The 14,452-nt window shown below is 42.5% G+C and overlaps 1 protein-coding gene across 1 annotated transcript in view; it reads right to left on the bottom strand.

Moving 5' to 3' along the window:
- The window catches only part of IL17RC (interleukin 17 receptor C), a 46,705-nt gene that overhangs the window by 6,360 nt on the left and 25,893 nt on the right, over positions 1 to 14,452 (bottom strand). The window contains exons 9-15 of the mRNA XM_040408027.1: positions 13,855 to 13,914; positions 13,507 to 13,573; positions 12,513 to 12,691; positions 9,964 to 10,014; positions 9,399 to 9,441; positions 2,880 to 2,998; positions 606 to 674 (exon numbers count right to left, since the gene is read on the bottom strand). Coding sequence (XP_040263961.1) covers positions 606 to 674; positions 2,880 to 2,998; positions 9,399 to 9,441; positions 9,964 to 10,014; positions 12,513 to 12,691; positions 13,507 to 13,573; positions 13,855 to 13,914 — 588 coding nt within the window. The remainder of the gene's footprint in view (positions 1 to 605; positions 675 to 2,879; positions 2,999 to 9,398; positions 9,442 to 9,963; positions 10,015 to 12,512; positions 12,692 to 13,506; positions 13,574 to 13,854; positions 13,915 to 14,452) is intronic.

Below are 14,452 nucleotides of genomic sequence, written 5' to 3' on the forward strand. Positions count from 1 at the left end.
ATATAACTTGGATATGCCACCAATGTCAAATAGGTGCAGTCCTACCTCTGGGACCTGCACCTATCTCTAGAACGGAGCACCCAAAGTTTAGGAGAGTGTACCGCACATGCGTGGTTGTCCTACATTTATTACAATGGCAACCCAAAAAATAACCGAGCGTCATCCTTGGGTATTTTTGGAAGTCCCACAGCAATGAGTGGAGAGTGCACTGCACAAGCGCAGCCACCGCTCCTTCCACTTCTATGAGACTGCTGGGATAGCCAAGCTCAATGCCATCAATGTCTGGGACCCATTCCTAGAGAGCGCACCACCACGCATGCACAGTGTCTTCTCCGACCCACTGCTATGAGACTTCCGAAAATAACTGAGCGCATCGGTTCCCATACTGGTGAATGGAAAGTGTCGACACATGGACCGCATACTTCAGCCTTCACTTCAGGGCCCAGTTCTGGAGATGTGAGCGGGTCTCAGAGTTTGGAACCACACCGACCAGACATTAATGGCATATCCTAGTGATATGCCATCAATTCTCCACATGGGATGACCCCTTTAAGCTTCACTGATGTAAAACTGGAAAACCCTAAATCCAAGCCATGGTATCTCACCCTCACACACTCTTCTGTGATGATGTCCCCCACTATCTTCTGTTCCAGGAATTCCGCTCCTCTTCTCATCTGGAGGGAGACAGAGGGTTAATACGAGCGTGTGCAACACATTTACTGTAAGGGTCCATTCACACGTCCATATGTGATCCGCAAAACATCGGCAATGTGCGTTCCGCATTTTGCAGACCGCACATCGCCGGCACTCTCATAGAAAATGCCTTTTCTTGTCCGCAATTGCGGACAGGAATAGGACATGTTCTATTTTTTTTGCGGATTGGAAATGCGGGTCCGCAAATGCTGATCCGGACAGCACATTCCGGCCCCATTGAAAATGAATAGGTCCGCACCTGTTTCGCAAAAGTGCGGAACGGATGCGGACCCATTTTGCGGACGTGTGAATGGGCCCTTAGGCATTTCCATATTCTATAACTAATCTTCGTCGTGGGTGCAATGGACAACAAAGTTGCACATGTGAACTCAGCTGCTCATGGTGGGGTTCGGGACCATTCCAATTTTTGCTAAGGCGTCCTGTGGTTATTTGTTAGCCGTATTCACAATATATATTAAACCACAGAAGCAGGGTTATCTGAGGACTCAACAGAGGGTCACGAGAAGCCTCCCACACCAGGGTTACTGCACTTGACCACCGCAATGCAACTTCCTTTCCATCAGACCGACTTCTCTCTCATAGAGGCCAATGAATGAACTATAACGGAACCGCAGCACTGACAACGTGCCTTAGTCATACCCATTATTACACAATGTCAGTCTATAGGCAACTGCTCCTCTACGGCTCCCACTGTCTACAACATGTAGGGAAACGTACTGCTGATCCCTAGCCTAATAATCTATTCTCATATAGTTCTCACCTCTCCTGACATGTCTGCTCTTCATAACTGCTTGCATCCCCATGAAATAACAGTTCTGGAGCATCTATTCTTGTGCCATTCCTCCATTATTCCTAGTAGACGTTTATGAATGAATTGCTAACAATTTGCAATGAAGGTCCAGAGGGGTGTTACTAGTTGGGGGGTGTCCCTGCACAGTCTGACACTACTCAATCAGTGACAGAATGTGCAGAAACAGCTGTTAATTCATTCACATTACGGCAGTGGGTGTGGAACCAATGTGTCCACCAACAGATCTGGCTTTGGCCTACTCCTAAGGCCCCTTTCACAAGAGCGAGTTTTCCGAGCGGGCGCAATGCCTGACGTTAACGCATAGTACCCGCACTGAATCCTGACCCATTCATTTCAATAGGTCTGTGTACATGAGCATTTTTTTTTTCACGCATCAGTTCTGCGTTGTGTGAAAAACGCAGCATGTTCTATATTCTGTTTTTCACGCAGCCCTGGCCCTATAGAAGTGAATGGGGCTTCAGTGAAAAATGCATCGCATCCGCAAGCAGGTGCGGGTGCGATGCATTTTTCACTGATGGTTGCTAAGAGATGTTCATAAACCTTCAGTTTTTTATCACGCGCGTAGAAAAACGCATCAAAACGCATAAAAAACTGAACGCAATCAAACCAAAACTGATTGAACTTGCTTGCAAAATGGTGCGAGTTTCACTGAACGCATCCGGACATAATCCGTATCGCCTAAGGGCATTATCCAGCCAGTCCCTATGTTTTTTTGCCTGCAGACGAAGACTGAAAACTTAAAGTGGCCATAGAAAAAACCCGAAAATTGGTCCCTTGTTGTAGGCGAGTCCAAATTGAGAGAAGACGGGGCAACGCAAGTAGTAGGGCCCCCAAACACGCTACAACGGAAGTAGGCAGGGACAACACAATACCGTAGTGCAGCATAAAATACCGCCACAGCAAAACTAAACACATAAAATACTGCCCTATCACAATTCTGAGGATGGCGATAAAATTGAATTCAGGAGGGCACTTTTGGCTGTTGGCTAGATGCATAAGTCCTTGATGCTCCAAGCATTATCTAAAGCTGAGAGCATGAGATTGATAGGTACCTCGCTGACAGGGAGGGCTCAGAAGACCCCCTCTGGATATCATCACACCAGGAAATTCCTTTGTAGGGTCTATGACCAGTCTGCCCCCTGAACACCTGTACAAGGATCTGGACTTTGCTGCAGGGAAACCACCAGGCCACTACCTCCTGGAGTCATCTCTGTATGAAAATGATTATTTTTCTCCCTCTTACACAACTTTTATAAGTTATCACTTTATTTAGTTTGGGGTATCTTTTTACTACATTTGAATAAAGGTTACATTTTAGTCATTTGGGAAAGCAAAAAGGAATAGGATCCAGCACCTGTTCAGTTGCTTCTTTCAGAGTAATGGTCTTGTTTTGTCCCACAAAGCAGAAAGAAGTGCTTTTGAGGTCATGCTTCAGGACGAGGACGGTGTCTTCATTCCGCTTTTGTCTTGACTCTGTGAACGGGGATAAATAACATCCTGGAATGACCGCGTCTATTTTCACTGGTGAAATAACTTAAAGTATTAAAACCGTAGTGCGGAGTTTTATAAGGTATGTTGGCTGTGAAATTTATGAGCTTGGAGTAAACTCATCCAAAATGTACTTCCTTCTAAACCCGTAGATTGCCGGTGCACCCCCCTTTCTTCCCATCTTACAGCCGTCGTTGGACAAGAAGAACTGCAGCAGCATCCCCCTCCTCCTTGTCTGGTATGGCTATATATAGTGTTAAGCAAATCGAACTACACGTAGTGGAATTCAATCCAAATTTCAAGGAAAATTTGATTCACAGTGAAGCCGAATTTCATCTAGCTTCGTGGTAGTGAATCAATTTTATCTGAATGACGGTACAAAATTTTAAAAAATCATACTTACCTTATCCATTTGATTGCAAAGACCCGTCCGCCTCCATCTTGATTGCAGATCTCGCATGAAATCCTGTGCACGGTGATGTATGACATCATCACGCCAACGCGATGACGTCATCATGGGCCGCACAAGATTTCGTGCTAGATCCTCAATTAAGATGGCGGCGGCCGGCTTTTCGCCATTAAATGGATGAGGTAAGTATGTTTTTTTTTTTTACTGCCATTCAGGGAAAATCAATTCTCTACCACGAAGGAAGAGGAAATTCGGCTTCATGGCGAATCGAATTTTCCTTCAAATTCGGATCGAATTCCACTACATGGCGTTAGATTCGCTCAACACTATATATAGCCATATCAGACAAGGAGGAGGGGGATGCTGCTGCAGTTTCTTTTTTCCAATGTAAGTTTGAGACGGCTGTAAGATGGGAAGAAAGGGGGGTGCACCGGTAATCTACGGGTTGACAAGGAGGTATATTTTGGATCAGTTCACTCCAAGCTCATAAATTTCACAGCCAACCTACCTTTTTAATTTTACACTGTAATATTGCTATCAGATGCTGCGCTCAGCTATGAACGCGGCATCTTGAGGGCTACAATGACGGGTGGGGGGCAATCGCTGCTCCCTATCATTGCACCCACTACTTACAAAGAAATGCACTTCGTGACAAAGTAATTTGGTGAAGCAGCCGAATCGAATTTTTCAATACTTCGTTCATCTCTAGCCTTAAACATTACACTTCATCAGCAGACACCACAGATCTGATAGGATCTGACAATTGGAGGAGTGTTTAAACTAGGGACTGGGGGGAGGGTAATTACGTTAGAGGATGGGAAGATAGAGACTGGTGGTGAGGTAGCGGGACTGGGGGAGGACTGGAAGGAGGGACTAGAACAGCTCAGACGGAAAAGTGTAGGGTAAAAAATATACAAACCGGATTCCAAAAAAGTTGGGACACTAAACAAATTGTGAATAAAAACTGAATGCAATGATGTGGAGATGGCAAATGTCAATATTGTATTTGTAATAGAACGTAGATGACAGATCAAATGTTTAATCCGAGTAAATGTATCATTTTAAAGGAAAAATACGTTGATTCCAATTTTCACGGTGTCAACAAATCCCAAAAAAGTTGGGACAAGTAGCAATAAGAGGCTGGAAAAAGTAAATTTGAGCATAACGAAGAGCTGGAAGACCAATTAACACTAATTAGGTCAATTGGCAACATGATTGGGTATAAAAAGAGCTTCTCAGAGTGGCAGTGTCTCTCAGAAGCCAAGATGGGTAGAGGATCACCAATTCCCACAATGTTGCGCAGAAAGATAGTGGAGCAATATCAGAAAGGTGTTACCCAGCGAAAAATTGCAAAGACTTTCCATCCATCATCATCAACTGTGCATAACATCATCCGAAGATTCAGAGAATCTGGAACAATCTCTGTGCGTAAGGGTCAAGGCGGTAAAACCATACTGGATGCCCGTGATCTCCGGGCCCTTAAACGACACTGCACCACAAACAGGAATGCTACTGTAAAGGAAATCCCAGAATGGGCTCAGGAATACTTCCAGAAACCATTGTCAGTAAACACAATCCGCCGCTGCCAGCTGAAACTCTACAGTGCAAAGAAGAAGACATTTCTAAGCAAGATCCACAAGCTCAGGCGTTTTCACTGGGCCAGGGATCATTTAAAATGGAGTGTGGCAAAATGGAAGACTGTTCTGTGGTCAGACGAGTCACGATTCGAAGTTCTTTTTGAAAATCTGGGACGCCATGTCATCCGGACCAAAGAGGACAAGGACAACCCAAGTTGTTATCCACGCTCAGTTCAGAAGCCTGCATCTCTGATGGTATGGGGTTGCATGAGTGCGTGTGGCATGGGCAGCTTGCATGTCTGGAAAGGCACCATCAATGCAGAAAAATATATCCAGGTTCTAGAACAACATCTGCTCCCATCCAGACGTCATCTCTTTCAGGGAAGACCCTGCATTTTTCAACAAGATAATGCCAGACCACATTCTGCATCACTCACAACATCATGGCTGCGTAGGAGAAGGATCCGGGTACTGAAATGGCCAGTCTGCAGTCCAGATCTGTCACCTATAGAGAACATTTGGCGCATCATAAAGAGGAAGGTGCAACAAAGAAGGCCCAAGACGATTGAACAGTTGGAGGCCTGTATTAGACAAGAATGGGAGAGCATTCCTATTTCTAAACTTGAGAAACTGGTCTCCTCGGTCCCCAGACGTCTGTTGAGTGTTGTAAGAAGAAGGGGAGATGCCACACAGTGGTGAAAATGGCCTTGTCCCAACTTTTTGGGGATTTGTTGACACCATGAAATTCTGATTCAACATATTTTTCCCTTAAAATGGTACATTTTCTCAGTTTAAACTTTTGTTCCGTGATTTATGTTCTATTCTGAATAAAATATTAGAAGTTGGCACCTCCACATCATTGCATTCAGTTTTTATTCACGATTTGTATAGTGTCCCAACTTTTTTGGAATCCGGTTTGTACATAAACCTCCTAATTGTATGTATACTAATGCCAGAAGCCTGACTAATAAAACTGGTGAACTGGAATTAGTGATGTGTGAGGAGGACTATGACATAGTGGGAATAACTGAGACATGGCTGGATGATAGCTATGACAGTGGGAATAACTGAGACACTGCTGGATGATAGCTATGACAGTGGGAATAACTGAGACATGGCTGGATGATTGCTATGACATAGTGGGAATAACTGAGACACTGCTGGATGATAGCTATGACAGTGGGAATAACTGAGACATGGCTGGATGATAGCTATGACATAGTGGGAATAACTGAGACACTGCTGGATGATAGCTATGACAGTGGGAATAACTGAGACACAGCTGGATGATAGCTATGACACAGTGGGAATAACTGAGACACTGCTGGATGATGGCTATGACACAGTGGGAATAACTGAGACACTGCTGGATGATAGCTATGACAGTGGGAATAACTGAGACACGGCTGGATGATAGCTATGACATAGTGGGAATAACTGAGACATAGCTGGATGATAGCTGGATGATAACCTTCCAATTATCATTCAAAAGAGCGTTTCTTCAGGGAGGAACAAAAATACCAAACTTCAAAAAAGCTAAATTTAGCTAAGAGGCCATAGGCCTAACTAACTGGGGGCAAAGTCTTCAAAAATAAAAATACAGCCACAAAATGGGATATTTTTAAAAGCATCCTAAAATCTAATTGTGAGAGGTACATACCTTATAGGAATAAAAGGTCAAGGAACAAGAAAAAACAATGTGAATAAATAGAACTGTAAAGAAAGCAATAAATGACAAAAAGAAAGGAAAAAATAAAATATGTAAAAAACAAATAAAAGCAGCCAAACTAGAGACCGAGAGATTAATTGCCAAAGAGAGCAAAACTAACACTAAAATGTTCTTCAATTATATAAATGGAAAAAAGTATCAATCTGAAGGTGTCGGCCCTCTACAGAGTAGTGAGGGGAGTTGCAGAGAGCGACGAGGAGAAAGCAAAGCTATTAAATATTTTTTTTCTCCACTGTATTCACTGAGGAAAATAAACTGTCAGATGAAATACAGAATGTAAAAGTTAATTCCCCATTAAAAGTGCCCTGTCTGACCCAGGAAGAAGTACAGCGGCGTCTTAAAAAGATTAAAATAGACAAATCGCCAGGACCAGATGGCATACACCCCCGTATCCTAAGAGAATTAAGTAATATCATAGCCAGACCCATATTTCTGATATTTAAGGACTCTATACTGACAGGGAGTGTTCCACAGGATTGGCGCATAGGAAATGTGGTGCCAATATTCAAAAAGGGTCCAAAAACAGAGCCCGGAAACTATAGGCCGGTAAGTTTAACATCTGTCGTGGGTAAATTGTTTGAGGGTTTTCTAAGAGATGCTATATTAGAGCATCTCAACGGAAATAAGCAAATAACTCTATATCAGCATGGCTTCATGAGGGATCGGTCATGCCAAACTAATTTAATCAGTTTCTATGAGGAGGTAAGTTCTAGACTTGACAGCGGCGAATCAATGGATGTCGTATATCTGGACTTCTCCAAAGCATTTGACACTGTACCGCATGAAAGGTTAGTATATAAAATGAGAATGCTCGGACTGGGAGAAAATGTCTGTATGTGGGTAAGTAACTGGCTGAGTGATAGAAAACAGAGGGTGGTTATTAACGGTACATACTCAGATTGGGTCACTGTCACTAGTGGAGTACCTCAGGGGTCAGTATTGGGCCCTATTCTCTGCAATATATTTATTAATGATCTTGTAGAAGGCTTGCATAGTAAAGTATCAATTTTAGCAGATGACACTAAACTGTGTAAAGTAATTAACACTGAAGAGGACAGTATACTGTGTATATACTACAGAGGAATAATACAAGTCACCCGTACATACTAAATGGTAAAACACTGGGTAAGGCCTCATGCACACGACCGTTCCGTTTTTTGCGGTCCACAAACCGCGGATACGCAAAAAACGGAAGCCGTCCGTGTTTCCTTCCGCAATTTGCGTAATGGAACGGGCGCCGGCAATATAAATACCTATTCTTGTCCGCAAAGCGCGGACAAGAATAGGACATGTTCTATTTTTTTAGCGGGGCCGCGGAACGGAGCTACGGATGCGGACAGCACACGGAGTGCTGTCCGCATCTTTTGCGGCCCCATTGAAGTGAATGGGTCCGCATCCGAACTGCCAAAACGGCGGCTCGGATGCGGACCCAAACAACGGTCGTGTGCATGAGGCCTAACACTGACATGGAAAAGGATCTAGGAATTTTAGTGAACAGCAAACTAAGCTGTAGAAACCAGTGTCAGGCAGCTGCTGCCAAGGCCAATAAGATAATGGGTTGCATCAAAAGGGGCGTAGATGGCGGTGATGAGAACATAGTCCTGCTACTTTACAAATTACTAGTCAGACCACATATGGAGTACTGTGTACAGTTCTGGGCTCCTGTGAACAAGGCAGACACAGCAGAGCTGGAGAGGGTTCAGAGGAGGGCAACTAAAGTAATAACTGGAATGGGGCAACTACAGTATCCTGAAAGATTATCAGCATTAGGGTTATTCACTTTAGAAAAAAGACGACTGAGGGGAGATCTAATAACTATGTATAAATATATCAGGGGTCAGTACAGAGATCTATCCCATCATCTATTTATCCCCAGGACTGTGACTGTGACGAGGGGACATCCTCTGCGTCTGGAGGAAAGAAGGTTTGTACACAAACATAGAAGAGGATTCTTTACGGTAAGAGCAGTGAGACTATGGAGCTCTCTGCCTGAGGAGGTGGTGATGGTGGAGTCACTAAAAGAGTTCAAGAGGGGCCTGGATGTATTTCTGGAGTGTAATAATATTACAGGCTATAGCTCAGGCATCCTCAAACTGCGGCCCTTCAGCTGTTGTAAAACTACAACTCCCACAATGCCCTGCTGTAGGCTGATACCTGTAGGCTGTTCGGGCATGCTGGGAGTTGTAGTTTTGCAACAGCTGGAGGGCCGCAGTTTGAGGATGCCTGCTATAGCTACTAGAAAGGGGTGGTTGATTCAGGGAGTTATTCTGATTGCCTGATTGGAAGCGGGAAAGAATTTTTTCCCCTAAGGTGAGGAAAATTGGCTTCTACCTCACTATTTTTGTTGCCTTCCTCTTGATCAGGCCGAACTGGATGGACAGAGGGCTTTTTTCGGCTTTATATACTATGTTACAATGTTAATTTTCTAATATCTGTGGTGCCTTCAAGGGGAAACACGGGTCCAATAGGTTAGATTTTTATGTCAGATCCTGTATTTCCACCAGAGATGTGGCGCCCCTTACTGAAATAATGCATACAAAAATCACATATATGAATGAAGCAGCTGGGGCTGATGTGTCCAGGAGAAGGGAATCTGTCAGTTTGTCCGTACTTATGATACTTATGACTGTCGGTTACCTATTGTGTCTACAGACATAGGACGGTACTCACCTGGTAAACAGGAGGTATGCAAGACTTTCCCTTTAACGGACACCTATAAAAATAAAGTAATAATGTATAATCACCCTGTTATGCCAATCAATGCTCCCCGCCTGCCCCCTTTACATCCACCCTAACAGAAACCTAAATTCTTCCTAATATGATACCATAGTGTCCCCCCTTCCTGGGTCAGGACCCTCATCTATTAACAAGAGTACACAGAAGCGGCATTAAATGAATAGCCTATTGAGTCCAATGAGTACGGTGTAATACTTTATGTTTCCTGTGGTGGCGCTGCAGAAGAACTGAACACTTGCTGTTAGGTTTCCCAATAAATTAGATCTGATCGCCTCGGGTCTGATCAGCTTATTGTCAGGGGACCTTTCTAACACTTTCCTAAAAAAAAATGCCCCTTGCAACTCCTTCATCAGTAATATGGTCACATGAGTAGACAGGTCAGTGCTACTATCCATCACTATCAAACACTGCTCTACTGATGTCATCATCTCCATGATCTGATTGGCTACAGGATGTTCTGACCCCACCCACTTCATGGTACTTTTTTACTGTATTGTACCTGGAGACAGAGCGATGGGTGCGGGTGCTCCAGCTTCAAGGATCCAATTTGCTGTTAAAAGACAACGTGAAATCAAATTAAAATTTGCAGCACAACCAGACTACCGACATACGTGATGTGTACTATTAACGTGTTTAATGCATCCTATATACATACATGTAATATTTCTTATTAATTTAGGCATTGCATTCTGTACATGTGTGTATTGTGTCCTGTTAATCTGGGAAATGCATCCAATACATGCGTTTTTTTTGCTTATTGCATGTCCCTTTCAATGGGCCTACAAAAAATGCGCACAGCACCCTGTGTGCTATCTGCGTCCGTATGTCCGTCCCACAAAAAAATAGAACATGTCCTATTCTCATCCATATTTCAGACAAGGAGGACTGTTTTATACTGGGCCGGACATTCCGTTTTGCAAAATGTGGAACGCTCACGGCCGGTATCTGTGTTTTGGGGATCGGCAATTTACAGCACACAAAAACGGCTTTGGCTGTGTGCATGAGCCCTTATTCTTCAGTGTTTCTTCACACGCGTGGAAAACGCATGAAAAACTGACTGCAACCGCACGGAAAACAGGCAACACTGAACACAATCACAGACAAAACTGACTGAACTTGTCTGAACAGATCCTGACACAGTCCGTATCGCTCATGTGATAGAGGCCTAATACGTCCTCTGCGTGCCTGCGTCATATACGTTTGGGTAATGAGTGTAATAAGTTTGGTTGCCGGGTTACATAATATCATATCTGTATCATTATACATTACCCCTATGCAAATGACTGATGTGTCATCTACTGAACACAACCAAACCACATTCCTGCGGTACACGTATTGCACAATGGTAACAGGTGTGCGGTTTTACCTGTACCGGAGCCGGACTCACGTTGCCTGACCTCAAGTATGTTACACAATGAAGGAGGCGTCACAACACATCGTCTGCTGCAGTCAGTATTACCAAAGTCCTTACTCCATAACATTGCATAGATAGATAGATAGATAGATAGATAGATAGATAGATAGATAGATAGATAGATAGATAGGAGATAGATAGATAGATAGATAGATAGATAGATAGATAGATAGATAGATATGAGAGATAGATAGATAGATAGATAGATAGATAGATAGATAGATAGATAGATAGATATGAGATAGATAGATAGATAGGAGATAGATAGATAGATAGATAGATAGATAGATAGATAGATATGAGATAGATAGATAGATAGATAGGAGATAGATAGATAATAGATAGATAGATAGATAGATAGATAGATAGATAGATAGATAGATAATAGATAGATATGAGATAGATAGATAGATAGATAGATAGATAGATAGATATGAGATAGATAGATAGGAGATAGATGATAGATAGATAGGTAGATAGATAGATAGATAGATATAGACAGACATGAGATAGATATGAGATAGATATGAGATAGATATTAGATAGATAGATAATAGATGGGTGGGTAGATAGATAGATAGATAGATAGATATGAGATAGATAGATAGATAGATAGAGAGATAGATAGATAGATAGATAGATAGATAGATAGATAGATATGAGATAGATAGATAGATAGATATGAGATAGATAATAGATAATAGATAGATAGATAGAAGGTAGATAGATAGATAGATAGATAGATAGATAGATAGGAGGGAGAGAGATAGATAGATAGATAGATAGATGATAGATAGATAGATAGATAGATAGATAGATAGATAGATAGATACATAGATACATAGATAGACAGACAGACAGACAGATAGATAGATAGATAGATAGATAGATAGATAGATAGATATGAGATAGATAGACAGATAGGAGATAGATGATAGATAGATAGATAGATAGATAGATAGATAGGAGGGAGAGAGATAGATAGATAGATAGATAGATAGATAGATAGATAGATAGATGATAGATAGATAGATAGATAGATAGATAGATAGATACATAGATACATAGATAGACAGACAGACAGACAGATAGATAGATATGAGATAGATAGACAGATAGGAGATAGATGATAGATAGATAGATAGATACATAGACAGACAGATAGATAGATAGATAGATAGATAGATAGATAGATAGATAGAAGGTAGCTACTGTAGAGAGATAGATATAGACAGACATGACATAGATAGATATAGACAGACATGACAGATCATGATGGGGTTAATTCGAGGGCTGTACAATGTGGACTTTGCACAGGTCATAAAATCCATCCTGAAGTCTTTGGCAATAAAAAGGAAAAGGCATTTAGAGAAAGCTGGAAAAGATGGTTAATAAAACAAAGTCTGAAATCTACTTCAAGTAAGGGAAATGTCCAAAATGGTGGCCTGTCAGGCCCCTCCTGTCCAGAAGCCCCGCCTTTTAAGTGCAGCATAATAAGCCCCACCCCTTTGTGGCCCATGTCACAAGACTGTTGGGATGTATGTAAAAATGCTGTGTTGCCCATGGCAACCAATGAACACTAAGGGATGAAAGCTGCGCTGTTATTGGTTGCTGTGGCCGCTCCTGTCCTTCACCTGGCTTAATATCTCCTTCCTGGTGTGAGGAATCTCATGGCAGGCCGAGGGGTCACCGGGTTTCCAACAAAGTGATAATTCAGCGGATAAATTACAAGGCGCCAGCAGGTTATAGAGCGCCATGTTGTCCTTTATGGTTACGGAGAAGACACTGTCCCTCAGAACTTTCTCCTCTGAATCTGGAATCAATCAGAAACGAGATTTGAGTGTAAATCTGATACATAAGGGGTTAAACAAATCCCACAAACTGGTTCTGTTGCCCATAGCAACCAATCACAGGGCAGCTTTAATTTTTCAAAAGCAGAATAAAAAATGAAAGCAGTGCTGTGATTGGTTGCTATGGGCAATAAAGACATTGGTGGAGATTTATCAAAGTAGTTACTCATAACAACCAATCAGATTCCATCAAAAAATCGATCTGATTGGTTGCTATGGGCAACTAAGCCAGTTTTCCTTTGCGCCAGTTTTCCTTTGCACCAAATAAATCTCCCCCCATTTTCTGTGTTGTGATACAAAAGGGGTGGAGCATGACACAAGAGATTCTTTCTTTTGTGTCAGGCTCTGCCCCTCAAACCCTATACAAGACAACATCCCAACTAATACAAACCCTGAGACAGTTTTTCTCCTTTTCTTATCAGTGCTTAGAAAAGCAAGGAGGCAATATGGCCGCCTTGTTAAAACTGAAAGGGACTGTCATTCAGCTTTCTAAAATCCTGATGCATACATTTGCCTGGACATGCAGCAAATGTCCCCCAGGACTCCAGTAAAGCTGGTTGTCAACCCCTTTAAGGCGGCCATATTAGAATCAAGGATGTAAATTACAGGTGATTCTATAAGATATAGCGACCTTTAGGCTTTGGCAATACTGTGGTGGGGCAGGAATCCCAGTTTTTTCTCTCCCCCCCCCATAAGGAAATATTGAACCCGCTGCGGTGGCACAGTGCCACGGTTACAGTACTCTATAATATACTATATATATATACTAGATACATACGGTTTGTAAATGGGCAGCATTCGTTTCTGACAGCATCCGCCACATTCACTATGTCACTGTACCACGCCTGCCAAGGAACAGGATGAAAAGTTCATTTTGTAAAATCAGATATTAATTGTAATATTTAAAATCTGAGGCTGAGTGCAGGTCAGCCGCGTCTAACCTCAGCGGACCCCCATGTCTGCTGCTATACCGTGAGCTGGCCGCAGAGCATCTCCTCTCTCCATAGAGACATGCATCCTCGACCACAAGGTTTATTCTAATGAGCAGCGCTATTCACAAGAAGAAGGTAACTACTCCGACCCCAATCTACAACCCAAGGGGAGCGCAAAATAAGAAGTAACTTACCTGAAAGCACAAACATGGCACAATGTCTGACTTAGGGACGATGTAACGCTGATCTCCATACTGAAAGAAAACATAATATATATAATATATATACACAAAATGATGACTTAATCGTTATCTATCTGTCTGTCTATCCGTTTATCTACCTACCTACTTCTCTCATATGTTTCTATCTCATATCTATCTATCTACCTATGTTATATTCTATCTCAGGGAAGCCCAACCTGTGGCCCTCCAGCTGTTGCAAAACTATAACTCCCAGCATGCCTGGACAGCATACAACTATTAAGGCATGCTGGGAGTTGTAGTTTTGCAACAGCTGGAGGGCAGCAGGTTGAGCATCCCTGTTCTATCTCATATCTATCTATCTATCTATCTATCTAGAATAAAGCGAAATTGGGCAGCACAGCGGTTTTCTGCGTAGATGTGGAGTGCCTGACGCTGAGGGGGCGATCCACCGCCAAACAATGTATAAGCAAAGGAATTCCACGGCACATCCAGGGAGTAAAATCAAAGTGATAGCTTTATTCACAAGACCGCAACGTTTCGGTCCAACTTTGATTTTACTCCCTGGATGTGCCGTGGAATTCCTTTGCTT

Source organism: Bufo bufo, chromosome 9 (genome assembly GCF_905171765.1).
Source record: "Bufo bufo chromosome 9, aBufBuf1.1, whole genome shotgun sequence".
Taxonomy (NCBI): Eukaryota; Metazoa; Chordata; class Amphibia; order Anura; family Bufonidae; genus Bufo; species Bufo bufo.